Raw genomic sequence first — 20515 nt, 5'->3', positions numbered from 1 at the left:
AATGACTGAGATCAAAAGCATCTTCACATTGCTAATTAAACATATAGATAAAGAAGGGAAGCCCCCTGCCACCTGGGATGGTCGTCCACCCATGTGGCAACTGGAGATTGGCTGGAGGTGATATGGCACTTGGTTGTCCTCCCTCTTGTATTTGTTTGAGGGCTTTTCATCTTCTTTCCCCCGATAAACCAAACGACGTCGTCTGTTCCTTCTTCTTTTTTTTCTTTTCTGTCTTTCAAAACGTAGCAGCATCAATCAATGTCAAGCTCTTGAAGATTGGTTCCTATACAGAACTCCATTTTGTCCTCTGGACAAAACTCCATTTTTGCCATAAGACCCAGAAGTCTCCCCTCAATTTCCGGCATTTGATTGTACTTGGGAGAGATTGTAATCTCGATTGGAAGGTCCAGATATATTCTTCTTCTGATGAGTGGGTGCTTAGAATTTGATGGACGATGGGCTCGGGATAGAAAATGGTTGGTAATCTTCTTCCCCTTCCACTCCCGATTCTCTCTCTTGTTCTTCTTCATCTTCCTCCCTCCCTTGAGTCTCTTTATGGGTCTCTTTTTTTGTTTGGCTACTCACAAGTTTTATTTTTTCCCCTTCATTTTCCCTTTTTTTTATGCATAGTTTCTTCCATTTTTGTTGCCGTGACTTTCCTATAGTTTTTTTTTGGGGTTGCTCAAAAAATCTTCAACAACCTCTAAGAAGAGGAAATATAAGGGTTTTGTGTTGAAGTTTTTCTTTTGGGTTCCATTTGGTTTGTTTCTCATCATTTCATCCTATGCTGGTTTCTTTTTTCTCCTACTTGCTGTATTTGCTGGTGATTTCAGACCCCAACAGCCTGAGAATAGGAGAGTTTTGCTGTGATTTCTCGAAAATTACTAGGCTCAGGGATATGGTTGACGAAGAAGAGGATGAAAAAAAGATATTGAAGAAGGTCTGAAATTCTAGGGCTTGTAGCGGCCAAAACTTGATAAGCACGTGGATTCCTAAAGCGCCTGATAATTTTTTCCCCACAATTCGGGAAAATTTTATACTATGATGGCTCTAAAAATATAGAATTTTCAATCTGAATCTATTAATTTTTTGTGCTCGCCCAGATTCTCTCTCTTTCTCTATATATATGGGTCTCTGTTGGTAATCAGTTTTTCCATCGCTGCCTTCTGGACCTGGTGATGAGATCTTCTGTGAAGGTTCTTTTTTATTTTTATTTGTTTTGATAATTTTTCCTTTTCTTGAAATTTCTTTAACTTTTTATTAGTTATATTTTGATTTTTTTTTGTGGTTCGATTTTTAAATCTCAAATATCGAAAGTGCTTTACCCCATATTTTTATGACCTTGGATCCTTTTAGTTTTAGTTTATCCTTACAATCATTAATGATCTAAGATTTTAGCTCCGAGGACTTGGACCATGGAGGGGTTTTGTCTTAGTTGTTTGGCATTCTCCATTTTTTTTTCACCATGTAAATGGTCTCTCACTTTCTTAAACTTTGACTCTTTAAATGATGACCTGCACTTTCTTTGCAAAGTGACTTGTTGAATGCTCTGGATTACTATCATGGAAATAAAATTTGCTTGTAATTTCTATTTATTTCATATATACTGAAGGCTCATCTTATTTATTTTTTTGCTTACCCCCTCCCCCCTCTTCTTTTCTATGTTAATGAAAGTGTGACAATATGTGGTTGTCTCCCGTTATTTTCCATGCAGGAAGTTCTGTCTATTTGCCCCTAATTTGATATCTCACCCCAGGAATGTGCATGGCGCTTCAAGCATTTTTATCTCCTGAATCACAGGGCTACCTAAATGTTTTGACCGGGTTTGTCTTCATTTTATTTGCTCATCTTTTTTCTGCCTTCGGACTCAGTTTCTGTTGCAATAGGGTGGAAAGGCTTATAGAATTGGGAGAAGGGCTTGTGCTCATGATGGCATGACAACAAATGATTGGGAAAACCCATGAATGCTATCTTTATCATTGGATATTTCCTGATGAGTGTGGTTCAGGTTTCCTTAAAGAATGATTAACTGGTTGAAGCTACTCCCACCTCTGTCGCTCATCTTAACTGATAAAAATCACCCAAACTTTTTTTGCATTCAGGTTACTACTCCTTACCAAAAATCTTAGCTTTTAGATATGGAGCAAGGTCACCATATAAACAAGAAACTTTTGGTCAAAGCTTCATGGTTTTTTTTTTTTGAAAAAGGATACATAAAGTACGGCCCCTTTATTGATATATAACATCCAGCCTTTTCTTTGTCATCCTTTGGTCTTGGAATTATGATTCTTGTCACAAAAATGGTACAATCGACAACCATTTTTCCCTTAAAAAACCCATGTCTCTATGACTGTTTGCCGCATTTTATCTGATTAAATGGCTTTATTATTTTTTAGTTGCTGTGATTGGTAGATGCTTGATGTCACTGGAACAGTTGCTTAGAGTCTGCATAGAGCAAATGTACCTTACATCTGATTGAAATTCTTGAACTATCAAATGAAGTTTATTCACTCCCTTTATATTTTCCATATTTTAGATATGAGGATGGTTCCATGGCTTGGTGGGATGTAAGGAATCCAGAGGTTCCAATGAATTCTGTTAAGTTTCATAAAGAACCAGGTATAGTGGTGCTGGCTCCATATACATCATCTTATTTGTTGATTGCAACTTCTCTCTCCCCAAGAAACCCAACAAGAAAAAATTGAGATCTCGTTCCTTTTTTGCAGTTTTGAGCCTTTTTATTGATGGGGCATGCAGTGGTGGTATCTCTGGAGCTGCTAATGAAAAACTTGTGTTTTTCTCTTTGGATTATCAATTGGTAAATTCAGGCTTGATAAATTCTTATCCCTAGCATGTTAAGTCACTTTATTGCATGGCATTTTTACACTTTCAGCTAACAGGACGTGGCATGCTGCTGTTAGTCATTGCTGCCTTTGCCTTGCAAAAAAGAAATATAAGAGAAGATAAAAATATAACATGCCATTTGTTGGCAGCTCCTCTATGGTGTTTTCATTTCCTGTTCTTGAAGTAAATTTGATGCTAATATACCTCAATCAAGCAATCTTTTGTTTTGCAATTGGTGACTATTTAACATCAGAAGGTGCCTATTTTGAACTTTAATTTTCTTAGTGTGAGGATTACTGTTTTCCTTAATTTTGCATTCTTGACTTCCAAGTGGTCTCATAATAGTCTCCTCCTCGTCTGGCAAATGCCAAGTGATCACGAGATGTTATGCTCGTTTGTAATGTGTCAGATGCACCTTACTTAAAAACAAGTTCAGAACTTTCTGGTTTGCAATTTTGAAGGATTTAAATTGCAGTTGGTCTAAAAATGATGATTGAATTGTAGTTTGAACTTGAGCTGCATGTGATAGGCATCATTGACATGCAATATTTCTTTGAGCAGTAGCCAGCGGGCAGGAGGAAGAGACTTTTGGTCATTTTTAATGTCTTAAATTTCAAATTTCTATGTTATTCATCTTTCTACCGGCTTGCGATATAGGGATCAGCACTGGTCAAGAAAGAAATTACATTGGAGCGACCTGGAATAGCAGGAACATCAATCCGGCCAGATGGCAAAATTGCTGCATTTGCTGGCTAGGATCACCGGTTAATCACTCTTGGACTTTTTTGTGAGCCGCCCTGTTCAGAAAAATCATCTTTGTTTTTTTCATATGGTAGCCCATCAGTAATTCATGTAATTTTTGTGAATATTAAATAGGAGCAACCCTGAAACAAAATTTAAGACCAATTTTTAAGATAAGTATTTTTTATTGTCTTTCACTTTGATTGACTACATTGATTGACACTGTTGGCTTCAGGTTTGTCTTCATTTTTTTCTGGTATTTTTTGGTGATTTTTCCTTGGGCTGACATTGGCAAGAAAAGCAGCTATGCGAAAGAAGAAGAATGAACAGCAGCTGGCGGCAGGTTTTTTTTTTAACTATTTGCTATTTTTTCTTGCATAGATGTTTGTTGCTGTCGTGGCTCATGAATGGCATTGTTTTGGGTTTTCTGAGTTTTTTAGAATTATAGAAATAAAGCACTTTTCATCTTTGTTTGTACAATCTCTGTTTCTTAGGTCTCAAAAGTGTTTTTTTTTTTTTTTGCTTTTCTCTGTTTTATCTTCTGCTGCAATTTTTTTTGTTGAATATGTGGTGAACTGTGATAGAAATAAAGCATTTAGAATTATAGATATAATGCTCTTTTTATGCTGCGAAAGCGAACTGTGATAGTTTGACAAATGGAAAGAATAAAATGAGGCTCTTTTCTCAGTATTTTTATTTTGTTTTGGTTTAGCTCACCTATTTTAAAATTGATTATTTTGCACCTTTCGGTATATTATCAGATGTAAGTCATCCTTCAGAAAGACAAGGATTGGTGGCTTCATGTTATCTTTGTGTTTTTGTCACATTTTTAGAAAAGCTTTTTTTTTAAAAAAATGATTCTACTATATCTGCTACTGGGTTAGGGATGATGTGTAATTATCATATCAAATTGTTTGGAAAGTTTGTTATGTTGTTATAGGGAGTACAAAAACTTTACAAAAATACTAATTTATTCTTTGTAATTTTTCCCCTTCTGATTTCTTGTGTATTAGTGGAAATCTTATGCGATTCTAAGTGTCCTTTCATGCAGTGCATTGCGTTGTTGTCCACTTGCTTGGGGTGGTTCGAAATTCTCTCATGTGTTCACCTATGGTGCAACAAAAGTAACTTTAATTGTAAGGCTCTTTAATTCTTTCATCATTAAAGGTATGTAGCTTGTTAACATATAGCTAAGCTACTGCATCACGGTTTATAAGACTCATTAATCCTTTCATCGTTAAAGCTACTCTCTCTATGTATACTCTGAATTTGTTCTCATTCTGCTTCTTTCTTATTTCTGTTTAATGGAAAACAGGCATAGCATGGATCACAGCTTGTGTTGAAATGAGTTTTAAGGATGACAAATTTTTATTTGGCCTGTCCAAACTGTGAACGGCCTAATAATTTTCAATACACATGAGAAGTTTTATGCAGATATTGTCACTCTGTAGTTCACCTTTTACCTAGGTACATAAGCAGATATTGACATCTCATCTATTTTCGTAGACCTTTTCTTACCTTTTTTCTATTTATTGTATAAAATTTAAATCATGGTTCGTTATCTTAATTATTGCTAAAAACTTAATTTGACCAGCTTTGTTGCGTCTAACTTGCATGGAAGAATGCTCATGTGCTGCATCAAACCTTCCTGTCCCAAGTTTAGGGCACTTAAAGAAGTTGCCTTCACTATAATGAATTCTCACATTTGGTTGAAATTTTTGGCATTGACAATGCGAACTTCAATAGCCTCAATATTCAGAACTGATAATAATAAAGAATGCAGGGTATGCAATCAATATAGAGACGTCCAAGGAGCTTTACAGACACTTGAAATCATTCCTTGTTAATCCTCTCCCACCGTTTAACAAGCAAATAAATGGCAGCAGCCGCAAGAATGATCGAGAGAATGCAGCAAATAGGATTGGCAGATATCGATACAGCTTAGCCTATTCCTCTTTGAGTAGTTATTGGAGCCTTGAAAGCTGATTTTGTTCCAATCTTGACACTAAGTTCTTTCGTTCTTTTTATATTTTTAGCAAATTGGATTATGTACTTTGAATGTAATTTATATTCTATAATGTGTTCCCTAATTCATGGTATTTAATAAACATTTGGGAAGACCATTTTAACTCCTGTATTAATTATTATTTCGACCTAAAACCAAGTTCTTGACATAGATGATTTGCAATCATAGTTTACTTAGTATTGTATAATTTATTTTCAATCACAATTTACATTGCTGCTAAATAATCCTGGGCACCAAGCAATATTGGACATTAACACCGTGCATTTGCACGGTGATCACCTCCTAGTTATATTTAACTAGAATAATAGAAATTTAACTTCTAATTAAAAGTCCATTACACAAAGGCGCCAATAGAAGAAGGAAATTGGCGCCATTTTTGTGACTGGTACAATTTGACAAGGATGATTGAACAAATGCATCTTACTTTGTAGTCATATAACTAGAGGAAGAAATAAAGAAGGAAAAAACAAAGGAAAAAGAAGAAAACAATGGACTTTAAGTGAAGTTGTCCTTCATTTTTATTAATGGTTTAATTGCTTGTTTCGCTTTCCTTTTATTTCGCTTTCTTTAATTAGCAAGTCATTTGAGGGCATTTGAACCCCAATTTGTAATAGTTAGGGTATTATTTTCCAAGTTTTCCCCCTTTAGATTGTAGTAGGCATCCCCTTTTTTGTAATAGATAGGGCTTGTGTACTATGTGTTTGTGTGTACCTATATATCTATGTGTTTAATCGCTTTCCCTAAGATTCTGCATCTAGATAAGCATGCTTATGTGTTACGTGCTATGTGAAACTATGTGCTTTGCATGTCTATTTGCTTTTATAATTATATGTGATTATATGGATGGAATGCACGTTACCGTGGCTAGTCCAATGCTAGTCATGATTTTCCCCTCGAACTCTTACAATGTCCAATGCTTGTGAGAGAATATTAGTTAAGGGCTAGTCCAATGCTAGATCCAATAGGGCCGTCCCTCGCTAGTACATACTTGCATGCCTTCACTACATCTTTATTCATTTTTCCTTTTTAGTTTTACATTTTTGCATGACCCTTCACTCCCTTTCCGGCATTTGAAACACGATTTTTAGGATTTTGCATTTCATTTTAATTATTAGGATCATCTGCTTGATTAGGTTAGGGAGTTACCCTTCTGGTAAGGAAAACAGACGAGTTTGGCTACACATAGTCTTAGCACGCTTGTTTTCTTTCTAACTAAAAGGCAAATCAAAAGTCACGATTTAGGGTCTCCCCGTACCCGTTTTGATTGCATTCTTTTAGGGCTCGTGCATTTTCAAGGCACATTACCAATTGCACTCTCACTTTATACATTTTTACTTCACACACTCTCACTTTATACATTCTCACTCTGCACACTATCACTTGCCACTCCCATTCTATCATTTTGCACACTATCACTTCACTTTACACTTTCTCACATCTGAACACTTACACTTTATATGTATTTATTTGCACATGTGCACCTTACACTATCCCTTACACTCATTTGCACCTTTGCACTTTGCACACCAATTTTCACACTTGCACTTTGCACATTTATACCTGACACTCGTTTTTACACTTAAAGATATTTTTGCACACTTTCGTTTTTTCTCATTATTACTTGAGCATTCATTTGCATTTATTCGTGATCTCTTTGAGAATTCACCATGGGCTATCACAACTCATGTGATTAGGACCAATTGAGCCTCACAAGAGACATTTTGTCCCATTCGAACCAATCATTAGATTTAGGTTTGCATTCATATTAGACGCATCCAAATGCAATACATTTTTTGGTTAGAAATTAAGGAAAATTATGACTAAATCACGCAACTAATTTAGACTAGGGTAAAAGGGTGCCTTAAACTTTGTCTTTGCCTTCCCTTTTATCAACCGTGACCCCCGAACTCGTCTCTCTGATTTTCGTAGGTTAAGAGTCATCTAAAAAGGTTTTTACTTCACTTTTTCTAATGAGGAGGGGCTCAAGGCTGTTCAAACTTCTAGTGCTCAAGTCATGCAAATACCCAGTGGTCCAATTACAAGAGCGCATGCTAGGAGAATTCAAGAATCACTTCAAGCTCTTGTTTGCACGATTCAAGAACGAGTTGGTGATGACTTGAGGACCATTGAAGGATTACATAATGGAGAGACTACTCTAAACACTTTCCTTCAAATGGAAGAACCAAGTGAAGACTAGTTCACGGAGTACTAGCTTGCTAATTAGGGTTTTAGTTACCATTATTAGTTGTTTGTTAGCATTAATAATTTCGGTCAATTTTCACTTCACTTTGGCCGAATTCAGAGTCTTAATTTTAGTCAATTAGTTGTTAGATATTTTCACCCTTAATGAAGGGCAAGGTCGTCCATTGGACATTCTAGGGTTTGAGTCTTGTAAGGCTATATATAGCCTAGGTTTTCATTCATTAAAGGGGAATTCAGATTTTATAAAATATTAGTGAGTTTATTCACTCTCTCTTGCCTCAAGAGAATTTCCTTTGAATACTTGAGAATTAATATCAAGCTGTTCATCGAACTTATCAATCAAGTAGTCTCCTTGATTGTGGCGTTCTTCTAACTATACTTTTGGTTCACTAAATTTGCTCGTCTTGGGTTATGGAGTCTCCTTAGTTCGTGACTTGTGATTCTAGAAGGGTCAAGGTTCCGCAATCAACCCAACTTGGTGTTCGTCTAGATCCGTCGCACATCAGTTGGTATCAAGAGCTAGTCGACGACATCAAGTATATCCCGTTGAGGTTCTTTGTTTTTCTCCTTTTCTTTTCTTCGTAAGTTTTCTAGTATTTTCTTCAAATCTGGTCGTGTCTTTCTTTGTGTCAATCCGTGTGACAATTACAAAAAAAAAAAAAAAAAAAAAGACAAAGAAAGAGGAATTGCGCGGGTGACAAGAAAGAAAAGGAAATCGTGTTCTTTATTGCCAAGACCTGATTTGCTACACCTTGTTTCTTGAATATTGATTGGCAAAAACAGAAAAATTAAAGCAAAAAAAAAAGGGCTTAAAAATTCTGACCAACCTCCTCTTGAAGGTCTCCAACACTTGTCCTCTTGATTATTTGTATCACCCTTTGAGATTCTTGATCATCTTGATTCTTGAAAACTTGTACCTCCCTTCGTACAAAAAGTTTCTTGTACGCTCTTGCATCCATACAGGGCTTTCTTGTTTTAGGAGAAAATTTCTTTGGGGTTTCTTGGGCAAGCCGCTTGGGGAATTCTTGTGTAACATCACTTGTATTATCTTGTGACGCCATTGCCTAGGACCAAGAGTCAAATCTGTCCTTGTGTGGTGCGAAGAGGAGGGGCCGAATTGCTTGTTCTTTGGGGGGGGAGTAAGGGACGAAATTTGGGAGCAAGGAGAGGGGAGTATAGCTGAGTTTATGGAGGGGTTTTAGCAGCAAAATTCTGAAATTTTCGGAGGATAGTTTCGGGTAGAATAGGAAGCTACCAAAATCTGTTTTACACTTGGTTGACCAGCCGACTTTAGGAAAGGAATAAGGAGAAGGAAATCTGGAAAATTTTTGGAAATGACCCTGATTTGGAATAGCCGATTTTGAGGAAGGTTAAGGGATACGAAATCTGGAAATTCTTTTTTGGTAACAATTCTGATTTGGTTAGTCGACTTTAAGGAATTTTCCAAATAAGTACAACACCTAACTTGTTTTCAAAATTCAATTAGGAAATTAAGTAAACACTTGGGAAACTCCATCATTGTACTTGGACATTTTTTTTACATCAATTTTTCCTCGTTCCATTCCTTATCGAATTCATTACTTGAGCTTTCCGTTTCTACTCTTGCTTCTTGTTCCTTTGGTACAATTGGATACTATTTGATTAAGGTTTGATTGAGTTTCTTTGAGAAAATTTCTGATTTCTTCAAAGGAAACAATCAAGTGATTTGAGAAGTGAATTGGTGAGAGCATTAGAGTGACATAAGCACTTGAGTGAAAACACGAGAGGAGTGAAACACTTAAGGGAGCAAGTGAAGCATTTTCTACTAACAAATTGTCAAGTTTTGCAGGTTTCACCATGTCTCAGGAAAATGAACTTACCATTGCTCAGTTATCCCTTAAACTGGATGATATGTGGAAGGAAATGCAGAGGAGATTTGACCAAAGGTTGGAAACAATCCATGAGCAGATTGATCAACTAAGTTCATCTAGGGTTTCTTCTAGAAAATCTAGGGAAAAATCCACCCTGGAGGAATCTAGTGACTCCAATGCCAATTCGGAACATGAGGCATACGAGCAAGGACGACCGAAGCGAAACACAAGAGCAATCGGTGACGCAATCAAGGGGATTAAGATGAAGATTCCTCCTTTCCAAGGCAAATCTAATCCAGATAGATACTTTGAATGGGAGAGTCGAGTGGAGCTAGTATTTGATTGTAATGACTACACCGATGCACAAAAATTGAGACTTGCCGTAGTAGAATTCACCGACTATGCCATAGTTTGGTGGGAACAAGTGGCTACAAGCAGGAGAAGGTGTGGTGAACCACCTATAACCACTTGGACTGAGCTCAAGAGACTGATGAAGAAGCGATTTGTACCATGTCACTACCATAGAGACTTGTACCAAAAACTTCAAACCTTGACACAAGGTCAACGCTCAGTTGAGGACTACTACAAGAACATGGAAATCTCCATGTTGAGAGCTGATATTCAAGAAGATCGAGAGGCTACAATGGCAAGATTTCTCAGTGGTCTGAGGGTTGAAATAGCCGATCAACTGGAGCTTCAATACTATGTGGAGATAGAAGATATGGTGGAGAAGGCTATCAAGATTGAGCAAAGGCTCAAGAGGAGGGGTACAACCAGAAATTATAACCCTCATCCACAAACATTTACTCGACCATTCCAGTCTAGAAGGGAAGAGAGAGGTTCGAATGCTTGGAACCCTCTAAAGCCGAAGCAAGATCAAGGGTCAAGCTCACGGCCACCTATTACCAAAACCGACTCCAAGATTGTTTCAAAGCCAACAATTGAAACTTCAAAACTTAGGAATCGTGACACCAAATGTTGGAGGTGTCAAGGAATTGGGCATATTGCAAGCCAATGTCCAAACCCAAGGACCATGCTTGTCCTACCAAATGGAGACATTGTCACTGATGATAAAGAGGAGGATTACAAAGACATGCCTCCCTTGGCTGAAGAGGAAGATGAAATAGAGGAAGTTCCAACTCAAGACAAAGTTGGATTGGTAGCAAGAAGGGCGCTAGCTACTCAAGCTAGTAAAGATGAGTTTCAACGTGACAACATCTTTTACACTAGGTGCCATGTGACCAACAAGGTATGCAGCTTGGTGATTGACCCCAGAAGTTGCACTAATGTTGCTAGTGCATTGATGGTGGAGAAACTAAACTTGCCAACTAGTGAGCACTCCCGTCCCTACAAGCTTCAGTGGTTAAACAACAATGGAGAGGTACGTGTTCATAAACAAGTTTTGGTTACTTTTCACATTGGTAGGTATGAAGATGATGTTATGTGTGATGTAGTACCAATGCAAGCTGCATATATACTCTTAGGGCGTCCTTGGCAATTTGAAAAAAGAGTCACTTTTGATGGTTTCTTGAACAAATACTCTTTCATACATAATTGTAAAAAGATTACACTTGCACCTCTTACACCTCAACAAGTGCATGAGGATCAAGTTAGTCTACAAAAAGAGTATGATTTGCATGCTACAACCAAGAAGGACAATGCCAAAGCTAAGAAATTAGTGATGGCCAACCCTTCTTCAAGCAAGTTGGATCACTCTCATTCTGCCTTAGAGCCCACTCAGAAGAGAAAACCCAACATGCTTGCCAAGGTGAAAAATGTGAGACAGGCCTTGCATTTTAATCAGGTTTTATTTATTTTATTTGGTAAGGAATCCTTACTCACTAATGCTCTTGATGCTTTTTTGCCTAGTATTATTACTAACCTTTTACAGGAGTATCAAGACGTCTTTCCTGAGGATATACCTACTGGTTTGCCTCCATTAAGGGGAATTGAACATCAAATTGATTTCATTCCTGGATCTTCCCTTCCAAACAAGGCACCATATAGGACCAATCCTGAGGAAACCAAGGAGCAACAGCGACAAGTGGAGGAGTTGCTTAGTAAGGGTTGGATTCAAGAGAGTCTAAGCCCTTGTGTTGTACCAGTTGTACTTGTTCCAAAGAAAGATGGAGGATGGAGAATGTGCACTGATTGTAGGGCGATTAATGCCATAACGGTAAAGTACCGCCATCTCATACCTCGTTTGGATGACATGCTTGATGAATTACATGGTGCTATCATTTTTACTAAGATTGATTTGAAAAGTGGTTACCATCAAATTCGCATGAAAGAAGGAGATGAATGGAAAACTGCATTTAAAACAAAACATGGACTTTTTGAGTGGTTGGTCATGCCTTTTGGGCTAACCAATGCACCAAGTACTTTTATGAGACTCATGAATCATGTTTTACGCTCTTTCATTGGTAAATTTGTGATCGTTTACTTTGATGACGTTTTGATCTATAGTAAGACTCTAGATGAGCATGTTGTGCATTTACAAATGGTCCTCGATGCACTTCGCAAGGCAAGCCTCTACGCTAACCTTAAGAAGTGTACCTTTTGCACAAATCAATTGATTTTCCTAGGATATGTTGTTAGTGAGCAGGGAATTCATGTTGATCAAGAAAAGGTGAAGGCTATTAGTGAATGGCCAACCCCTACCAATGTAAGTGAGGTGAGAAGTTTCCATGGCTTGGCAAGCTTCTATAGGCGTTTTGTCAAGGATTTTAGCACAATTGCTGCCCCACTTACGTCAATTGTCAAGAAAGATGTGCAATTTCATTGGGGAGAGGAACAAGCTAAGTCTTTCCAATTACTTAAACACAAGCTCACACATGCACCTGTTCTTAGTTTACCTAATTTTGACAAAACTTTTGAAGTAGAGTGTGATGCTTCTGGTATAGGTATTGGAGCTGTTTTACTCCAAGAGGGTCGCCCAGTTGCCTACTTTAGCGAGAAGTTGAATGGAGCTGCTCTAAACTACTCAACCTATGATAAGGAACTAATGGCCTTAGTGCGAGCTCTACAAACATGGCAACATTACCTTCGCCCTCGTGAGTTTGTCTTGCACACAGATCATGAGTCGCTCAAGCATATCAAGTCCCAAGACAAGTTGAGCAAGCGACATGCACGATGGATTACCTTCATTGACAGTTTTACCTTTGTGATCAAATACAAGACAGGTAAGACGAATGTAGTGGTTGATGCACTCTCACGAATGTATCACTTATCACTACATTAGATGCTAAGTTGCTTGGTTTTGAATTCCTTAAAGATCTTTATGCAGCTAACTCAGATTTTGGTGAGATTTTTGTTTCCTTGCCACGACACTCTCGTGAGTACTATTTCATCTCTCAGGGGTTCTTATACTACAAGGACAAGTTTTGCATTTTCAAGAGCTCCATGCGCACGCTCCTAGTGAGAGAAACTCATGGAGGAGGACTAATGGGACACTTTGGCATTGCCAAAACCTTAATGATTCTCCAAGAGCATTTCTTCTGGCCACGCATGAGGAGTGACGTAGAACGGCACATTGAAAGGTGTGTGACTTGTCACCAAGCCAAATCAAAGGTACACCCTTATGGTCTCTATACACCTTTGTCAATTCCACATGAACCATGGGTTGATCTGTCAATGGATTTTGTGCTTGGACTACCTAGAACTAGAAAAGGACATGATTCAATATATGTGGTAGTTGACCGCTTCTCCAAAATGGCCTATTTTATTCCTTGTCTTAAAACAGATGATGCTAAGCATGTTGCAGATTTATTCTTTCGTGAGATAGTTAGATTACATGGCATGCCACGCACTATTGTTTCTGATAGGGACGCCAAATTTCTTAGCTATTTTTGGAAAACTTTGTGGTGTAAACTAGGTACTAAATTGCTATTTTCTACTTCTACCCACCCACAAACTGATGGTCAAACCGAAGTGGTTAATAGGACTTTATCTACCCTGTTGCGCGCAATTATAAAAAAGAACATTAAATTTTGGGAAGATTGCTTACCACATGTGAAATTTGCATACAATCGCACTGTTCATTCTGTTACACATTATTCGCCGTTTGAAATTGTGTATGGTTTTAACCCTCTCACACCTTTGGATTTAACTCCTTTACCTGTTCATGAGAGAGTTAACTTGGATGGTAAGAACAAAGCAGCATATGTACGTGAGTTACACACTAAGGTGCCAGCCAACATCGAGAAGCGTACACTTCAATACATCCAAAGTGCCAACAAGGGGCGCCGCAAGATGGTCTTTGAGCCTGGCGATTGGGTATGGATACACATGCGCAAAGAGAGGTTCCCAGTCAAAAGGCGTAGTAAGCTACTTCCACGGGGAGATGGTCCATTCCAAGTCCTGGAGCGTATAAATGACAATGCCTACAAACTTGAACTTCTAGGTGAGTATGGGGTACATGTTACTTTTAATGTATCTGACTTGAGTCCTTTTCATGCAGACGATGAGTTTGATTTGAGAACAAATCGCCTTCAAGAGGAGGGGACTAATGAGGAGGGGCTCAAGGCTGCTCAAACTTCTAGTGCTCAGGTCATGCAAATACCCAGTGGTCCAATTATAAGAGCGCGTGCTAGGAGAATTCAAGAATCACTTCAAGCTCTTGTTTGCACGATTCAAGAACGAGTTGGTGATGACTTGAGGACCATTGAAGGATTACATAATGGAGAGACTACTCTATACACTTTCCTTCAAATGGAAGAACCAAGTGAAAACTAGTTCACGGAGCACTAGCTTGCTAATTAGGGTTTTAGTTACCATTATTAGTTGTTTGTTAGCATTAATAATTTCGGTCAATTTTCACTTCACTTTGGCCGAATTCAGAGTCTTAATTTTAGTCAATTAGTTGTTAGATATTTTCACCCTTAATGAAGGGCAAGGTCGTCCATTGGACATTCTAGGGTTTGAGTCTTGTAAGACTATATATAGCCTAGGTTTTCATTCATTAAAGGGGAATTCATATTTTATAAAATATTCGTGAGTTTATTCACTCTCTCTTGCCTCAAGAGAATTTCCTTTGAATACTTGAGAATTAATCTCAAGCTGTTCATCGAACTTATCAATCAAGTAGTCTCCCTTGATTGTGGCGTTCTTCTAACTATACTTTTGGTTCACTAAATTTGCTCGTCTTGGGTTGAGGAGTCTCCTTAGTTCGTGACTTGTGATTCTAGAAGGGTCAAAGTTCCGCAATCAACCCAACTTGGTGTTCGTCTAGATCCGTCGCACATCATTTTCAAAAATTACTTTTTGGGTGACTTGGTACACCCCAACTCAATACCAAGTAGCGACTCCTGTTTTTCCGTTTAAAAACCTTTTTAGATTATTATTTTGGCCAAACCGTCACATTTAAAAGTCTCATGGCCTTTTTCTTTATTTCTCACATTCACACACTTCACATATTTCACACACATTACACATTATGATTTCAAAACACTTTTTTCCAATTTTCCAAAAATGGGGCGCGACAGTATCCAAGCTTCCAAGAGATGCTTTAGTTATCAGCTGCACACTCTCTCTCCTCACTCAAGGCTGGCCGAAATTCCTTAGGGAAGAAGAAGAGCAAGAGCTCTTTCCATTTCACACCATTCTTGCATCATTTCACTCCCAATTCACCACACAACTTCTACTTCACTTGGAGATTCACTTGGACTAGGAAGGAAGCATCTTTCTCACGATTTTTCTTGGGTTTTAGAGGTGCAAAATTTCTGATATTTCACCGAGAAGTAGAAGGTAATCATCCGGTCCCTTAATCTTAGTTATAGTTGGTTAAATTTTGCTAGGAAGCTTGTAGGTTCATGTGGATGTTGTTATTTGAGTGAAAATGATTGGAGTGGGCTCTATGAAATCCCACAATAGATATATTGGATTGATATGGTGATTATAAGTGTGGTTTGTATTAATTAAGTGGTAAACAAGGTAAGATTAGTTGGAAAAATTGAAAGGAAAGTTGAAGAAAATTTCGGTTGGTTGCTAACCAATTCTGCCCTGTTTTTGCCGAACCTTTGATTTGAATTTTTGGTGATCAAATGACCTTGAATCTGATTTAGATATGTTGTATAGGATGTGTGAAAAATTTCTACCAACAATCATTTGATTTGGTTGGGTAAAAGTTGGAATTTCGAAATGATAAAATTCTAGAAAAATGGTGTCCAGATGTTCTAGACAGAGCCTCTTTGAACGATCATAACTCTCTGTTCAGACGTTGAAATCAAGTGGCGTTTCCGAAATTTGAAACTAGACATCCGTAGTTTTCTAACGGTATAAAATGTACCCTCTTATTCCAATTGGGTGAGCCGTAGTATTTCACCAAAGTTACCTGTTCTGTTCTGCTATGTTATGCGAGTGACAGTGATAAGTTGCAGTTGTCGCTTGAATTTGAGCTAGTTATGAACTGATTTTCAAAACGATTTCTTCTGATAAATTGTAGTTTTTTGAATGTAATTTCCAACGCCACCAACCATGCCCAATTTCAAGTTGAATTGAGTGATGTGTGGTCAAATTATCGAACTGCACCAGTGATAGAAAACCCTAATTTTTGCTAGCCGAATGGTCTAGCTTGAATTGGGACTTGTTATTTTGAAAATTTTGGTGTTAATCACCTACTAAATATATATTGCATGTTTCTCAGAGTTTTGTTTTATAAATGAGCCAGATTTGAGTCATTTTCATTGGGCAAAATATTTAAAAAGGAAGAAGAAAGCAAAAGACAGCTTGGTCTTGGGATTTTCTTGAAATTTGGTAGTTTTGTACACTACTTTTTCGTGCGAGTTTTCAAATGAAATTTGATAGAGGAGTAGTTCTCATATGACAGTTGAATTGTTCCAATTTTGGTATCATTCTAAGACTGTTTTGATGTACAAATAAGATCCCAAAGTTACCTTTCAAATCTAGAAAATGGACTAAGCAGTCCTTATTTTTAACAACTTTGAGCTGCTATATCTTGGAGTTCAAAACCCCGATTCTAGTTCTGTTTGTTGTTTTTAAAACTTTAATTGGAACTCTAATAGTTTTGTGAATTTTAGAGGCTAGTTCACTTTCTGTGAATTTTGCAAAATTTCCAAAGTTTACCGAAAACTAAGACCGAAACTGTCTTGGGAGTCCAAGTCAGCCCCTTTAAGCTGAAATTTGAATGTCTTCCATTTATAATCCTAGAAAAGTGTCTTTTAGAAACTTTTAGCACTTTGGAATTAGTTTCCAACGGTACCAAGTTTTCCAATTTTGGACCTACTGAGTGCAAGATCCGATATTTCAAAGATTGCTCATTAAAACTGAAATTTTTGAACTTGATAGGAATTGAGTTTTTAGAAACTCTTCACTACCCTTCAATATTGAATGACTGTTTTAGACTTGATTTCTTGAAGGAAAACAGTTTTTCCTTGCATTATTAAACCCCACTTTTGAGTCTCGATTTACGAGTAATTAAGGCTCTCATTCATGATATTTTCTTAGATTGTACAAGTGTACAATCTCCCTTATTAACTAGGGGTTTTTAAGCAATAGTGTGTGATAGATAATTATTATTTGCTCAGGCACTCAAGGGAATTTTCAAGAGGATCTCACTGGGGATGCCTAAACACTTGATTGAGCACCACTCCCTTATTTTGATTGGTGAGTGTCAAGTGCATGTTTTGTTGCAATTATGTGAATTGCTCCTTATGAACTGAAAAATTGATAACTGCTGAGTCAAGTGTGTACTTTATCGCACTCGTTCTCATTAAAATGAATTGAAACTAAATTGCTTGAATTGAATTGAATTACCTGAACTGAATTATATGATATGGCTGCATATGTCATTGGAGTGAATCTCCTCGACCCATAACTGAACTGTATACATGTCGTTGGAGTGAATCTCCTTGACTTACAACTGAATTGGGGGACGCCCAAACTCATTGGCTGACCTTCGACTCGAGCCGACATGGGCTTGGTCGGGAACCTTGGAGAGCCATAAGAAAAACATAAGTTTGATCTATTGGAAAGATCTTGCTTGGTCTACTCGAGTAGTAGCGCCTTTTATAGCAGTTCGGACCTGGTGCGGTGTATGGTGGACAAAACTGTGAAGTAAGCGAAATCCTACGCACTTAAATGCCAACCCGGTTGACAGAATGTCATCACGGGAAGGTGTTCTATTAAGGTTTGACGAAGCAAGTGTAACTTACCTCTTGAAAGCTCTCATATTCTTGAATTGTTTCTGTTTACTTTTCTCACTCGAATTGTTAATTACTTATAAACTACTGTTTTATTTGCTAAATGTGATTGCTACTTGGACTACGTGTTTGCATGTGTATTTCTTGGCCTCACGAGCAATTGCTCACCCCGTAGATTTGTTTTTCTTAACAGGAACCGATATGGAGTGACATTCGAGAAGCCATTTGGATGAACTTTTGGTTTAGGGAATTAAATGTATTTGACTAGACAATTGAGAGTTGCACATTTTGAGAAAGTAAATGTATTTTAAATCTTGTAATGTAAGATTGAACCCTAATTGTATGGAAACGACTTCTCTTTATTATTTTGTCTTGTTTTATTGGTTATTATTATATTAAGCTTGAACGGGAATTATACCGATTCCTGGCGAGAGCTGGGTTGGCGTCCCGCTGATATCCTTTAATTCACCTTAGAGAGAGGTGGGGGCGTCACATTTTGGATGTAATTTTTTTAATTGAACTTCAGTTTGTTGCATTAATGTTTACAGAGAAGAAGGCCTGCTTCAAACAATCCTTCTACTTCAATAGCAAGAAGTGATGGTAGGACTAAAAGAACTAGAAATGGTCATGACAATCCTCAGGTGCTAGTTCAACCTACTTTTGAATCTACAAATGCTACATTTGGTAGCATGAATGCATCAACAAATGTGAACTCCAACAACATTAGTAGTACCAGTACTTTCAGCATATGTTTTGATTAACCAGTTAAACATGATTAGCTTAATATCTTTTGTATTCGGTGCTGCTATATGGGAAAGTACCATTAGTTAAGACACCTGAAATGTTTTTGTAAATGGTTGCTAACAATCTTTTACAATAGTAGTGGTGCAATCCTTACCATCTACATTACTGTTTGTTGTAGATGGTGTTTTGTACTTGTGGATTGCATTGATGGAAATGTGGATCAGCTATAGTATATAACTAGCATTTTAGCAAGAGTAATATCCTTGTTAGCGTCTTGAATGTGCCTTATCTTTTCATCGATCATACATGACTGGTTTATATGTTGACATTCTGCACTTATTACTAAGTATCTAGGAGTAGTTGTGAAGTACTGTAGCTATTCATTACTTCATACATGAGTCTATATTGATGCATACATGATTTTACATTGGTTTATGCAGAATTCTAATTCACATAGCCTGCATACATGAATTGCCTATCACTAAAAAAGGCATACTACAATTGATAGAATGTTGCTATACATTTACATGGGTTCATCTAATTGATTTGACTATTTGAATGAAAATAAATATAGCTAACAATATGAGGTTGATGATGAGCAGCATGTTTCCTAAACCACCTGGTAGTGGAAATAGTCTTTGTTGTTCCACTACAACTTCGGTTTGCCTTTCTGAAATGTCAAGAACTCTTCTACTAATGACTCCTTCCCTCTCTGTGTCTCAGTTGCTTCTTCTGCTATCAACTTCTTCTTTTTCTCCTTCATCATACCATTTAAAATAGTTGCATTTTGAATAGTAGAAATACAACTTGTCCGGATTCTTTTCACTCTCCGATATCTTTACTGTCGCCTTACGATTACAATAGCAATATCTGTTTTTAATAGTGAAAGATGTTGGTGAATTCCATGATTCTCCCTTTTGGCTTGAAGAGGCCATAATTTCCACTAAATGTTTTCAGTATTTCCTGTAAATGCAAAACTCTTGCTCCTCCCAATCATAAACCTGAGGGTGTACATGCACTTCTGATGTTTATATATGGTTGGAACTGATAAAAAAATCTAGCCATTGGAAGGTTGTAGGTAGCCATTGCTGTTCATGTTAAAACAATGCTTATGTCTCCAACCAGTGCTTGAAATTTCCTGAATTGTATTTATACTCCCTCAACTTTGATAATCATTTCAACTTTTTTAATAATTTGCAATCTTGTACTAATATAGGGAGTAAGAGGGCATTGATGGAATAAAATGTCATCTTTGTCATGACAATAATATTTGAATCGTAGTTTGATTGAATTGTTACCAAAATCTCAAAAGTAAGGGAGCTCAATGAAAATTTTAATACCTTGAGAGGGTGTCGATGCAAGTGTCAGAAATTTGTGAAATTATCCCGGAAAGTTAAACAGAAGAATTGAATAGTCCGCTGGAGGGACAACTTGAAAAGACAATTTATTAACCCAAAATAAATGAAATTTTAAGTAAGGACAATCGTTTAAGATGTCCCTCAAATTTTGTCAAACAATTTTTTCATCATTTGTTTTTAAAATATTAACTTTACATCCTTTACAATTACAAATCCAAATTGATAAAATTTGGTAGCAATTTAAGTTTTTGATCACCTTTTAATTTGAAATCATCATGTAACCCACATGCAACCATTTTTTTGTGTCTAAAAAGGTGAGATCCCACTCTTTTAGTGACAAAAAAAATATGGATTGGGTCCAATCTCTTTTTTTAAATAAAAAATAAATATGATTTGGGTCAGTCCAACAAAAGACAGAAATAAATATGGATCGGATTATTTGTTTAACTACAAATATTTTTTACAACTAAAAAATGAGCATGTGTGATCATGTGAAAAATTCAGTATAAAAATAATTTAAAAAATTAAGTTGAAACTAAAATTTAACTTGATTTTGTAAAGAATGTAAAGTTATCATTTTATATATGAAGG

At 37.0% G+C, this 20515-nt stretch overlaps 2 protein-coding genes across 8 annotated transcripts; both read left to right on the top strand.

Annotated features, from left to right (window-relative positions):
• Nucleotides 1-77: 77 nt before the first annotated feature.
• Nucleotides 78-5708, top strand: LOC113723200 (protein DECREASED SIZE EXCLUSION LIMIT 1-like). Of its 7 annotated transcripts, XR_011839433.1 has the most exons (9): nt 78-476; nt 1757-1823; nt 2537-2619; nt 2727-2818; nt 3502-3631; nt 3821-3928; nt 4637-4752; nt 4901-5052; nt 5369-5708. XR_011839433.1 is itself a non-coding variant. In XM_072075860.1 (6 exons), exons 1-5 carry the CDS (start codon nt 449-451, stop codon nt 3598-3600), a joined length of 369 nt encoding a protein of 122 aa, XP_071931961.1. In that variant the 5' UTR covers nt 78-448; the 3' UTR covers nt 3601-3631; nt 3821-5708. The 7 variants fall into 7 exon arrangements, 3 of the variants coding, with proteins under 3 accessions (XP_071931961.1, XP_071931962.1, XP_027102188.1); XR_011839436.1 differs by lacking the exon at nt 4901-5052 and having other exon boundaries at nt 81-476; nt 1715-1823; nt 4637-4721; XR_011839435.1 differs by having other exon boundaries at nt 81-476; nt 1715-1823; nt 4637-4721; nt 4901-5708.
• Nucleotides 5709-9649: 3941 nt separating this feature from the next.
• Nucleotides 9650-18583, top strand: LOC140035651 (uncharacterized). The gene is made up of 8 exons (XM_072076961.1): nt 9650-11044; nt 11555-11839; nt 12134-12332; nt 12567-12845; nt 12950-13446; nt 13642-14065; nt 14123-14211; nt 18371-18583. The coding sequence occupies exons 1-8, from the start codon at nt 9650-9652 to the stop codon at nt 18581-18583; spliced, it is 3381 nt and encodes a 1126-aa protein (XP_071933062.1).
• The last annotated feature ends 1932 nt before the right edge of the window (nt 18584-20515 follow it).

This window comes from Coffea arabica, chromosome 2c (genome assembly GCF_036785885.1).
Source record: "Coffea arabica cultivar ET-39 chromosome 2c, Coffea Arabica ET-39 HiFi, whole genome shotgun sequence".
Taxonomy (NCBI): domain Eukaryota; kingdom Viridiplantae; phylum Streptophyta; class Magnoliopsida; order Gentianales; family Rubiaceae; genus Coffea; species Coffea arabica.
The sequence above is the reverse complement of the archived record's forward strand: the minus strand, read 5'-3'. Positions and strand labels throughout refer to the sequence as shown.

Coding starts and splice junctions, on each gene's coding strand:
- LOC140035651 (XM_072076961.1), top strand. CDS start 9,650: ATGTCTCAGGAAAATGAACTTACCATTGCTCAGTTATCCCTTAAACTG. Junction 11,045..11,554: donor GGTTAAACAACAATGGAGAG/GTACGTGTTCAT, acceptor AACCTTTTACAG/GAGTATCAAGACGTCTTTCC. Junction 12,333..12,566: donor GCCAACCCCTACCAATGTAA/GTGAGGTGAGAA, acceptor CTTCTGGTATAG/GTATTGGAGCTGTTTTACTC.
- LOC113723200 (XM_072075860.1), top strand. CDS start 449: ATGGACGATGGGCTCGGGATAGAAAATG. Junction 477..1,756: donor TGGGCTCGGGATAGAAAATG/GTTGGTAATCTT, acceptor ATCTCACCCCAG/GAATGTGCATGGCGCTTCAA. Junction 2,819..3,501: donor TCTCTTTGGATTATCAATTG/GTAAATTCAGGC, acceptor CTTGCGATATAG/GGATCAGCACTGGTCAAGAA.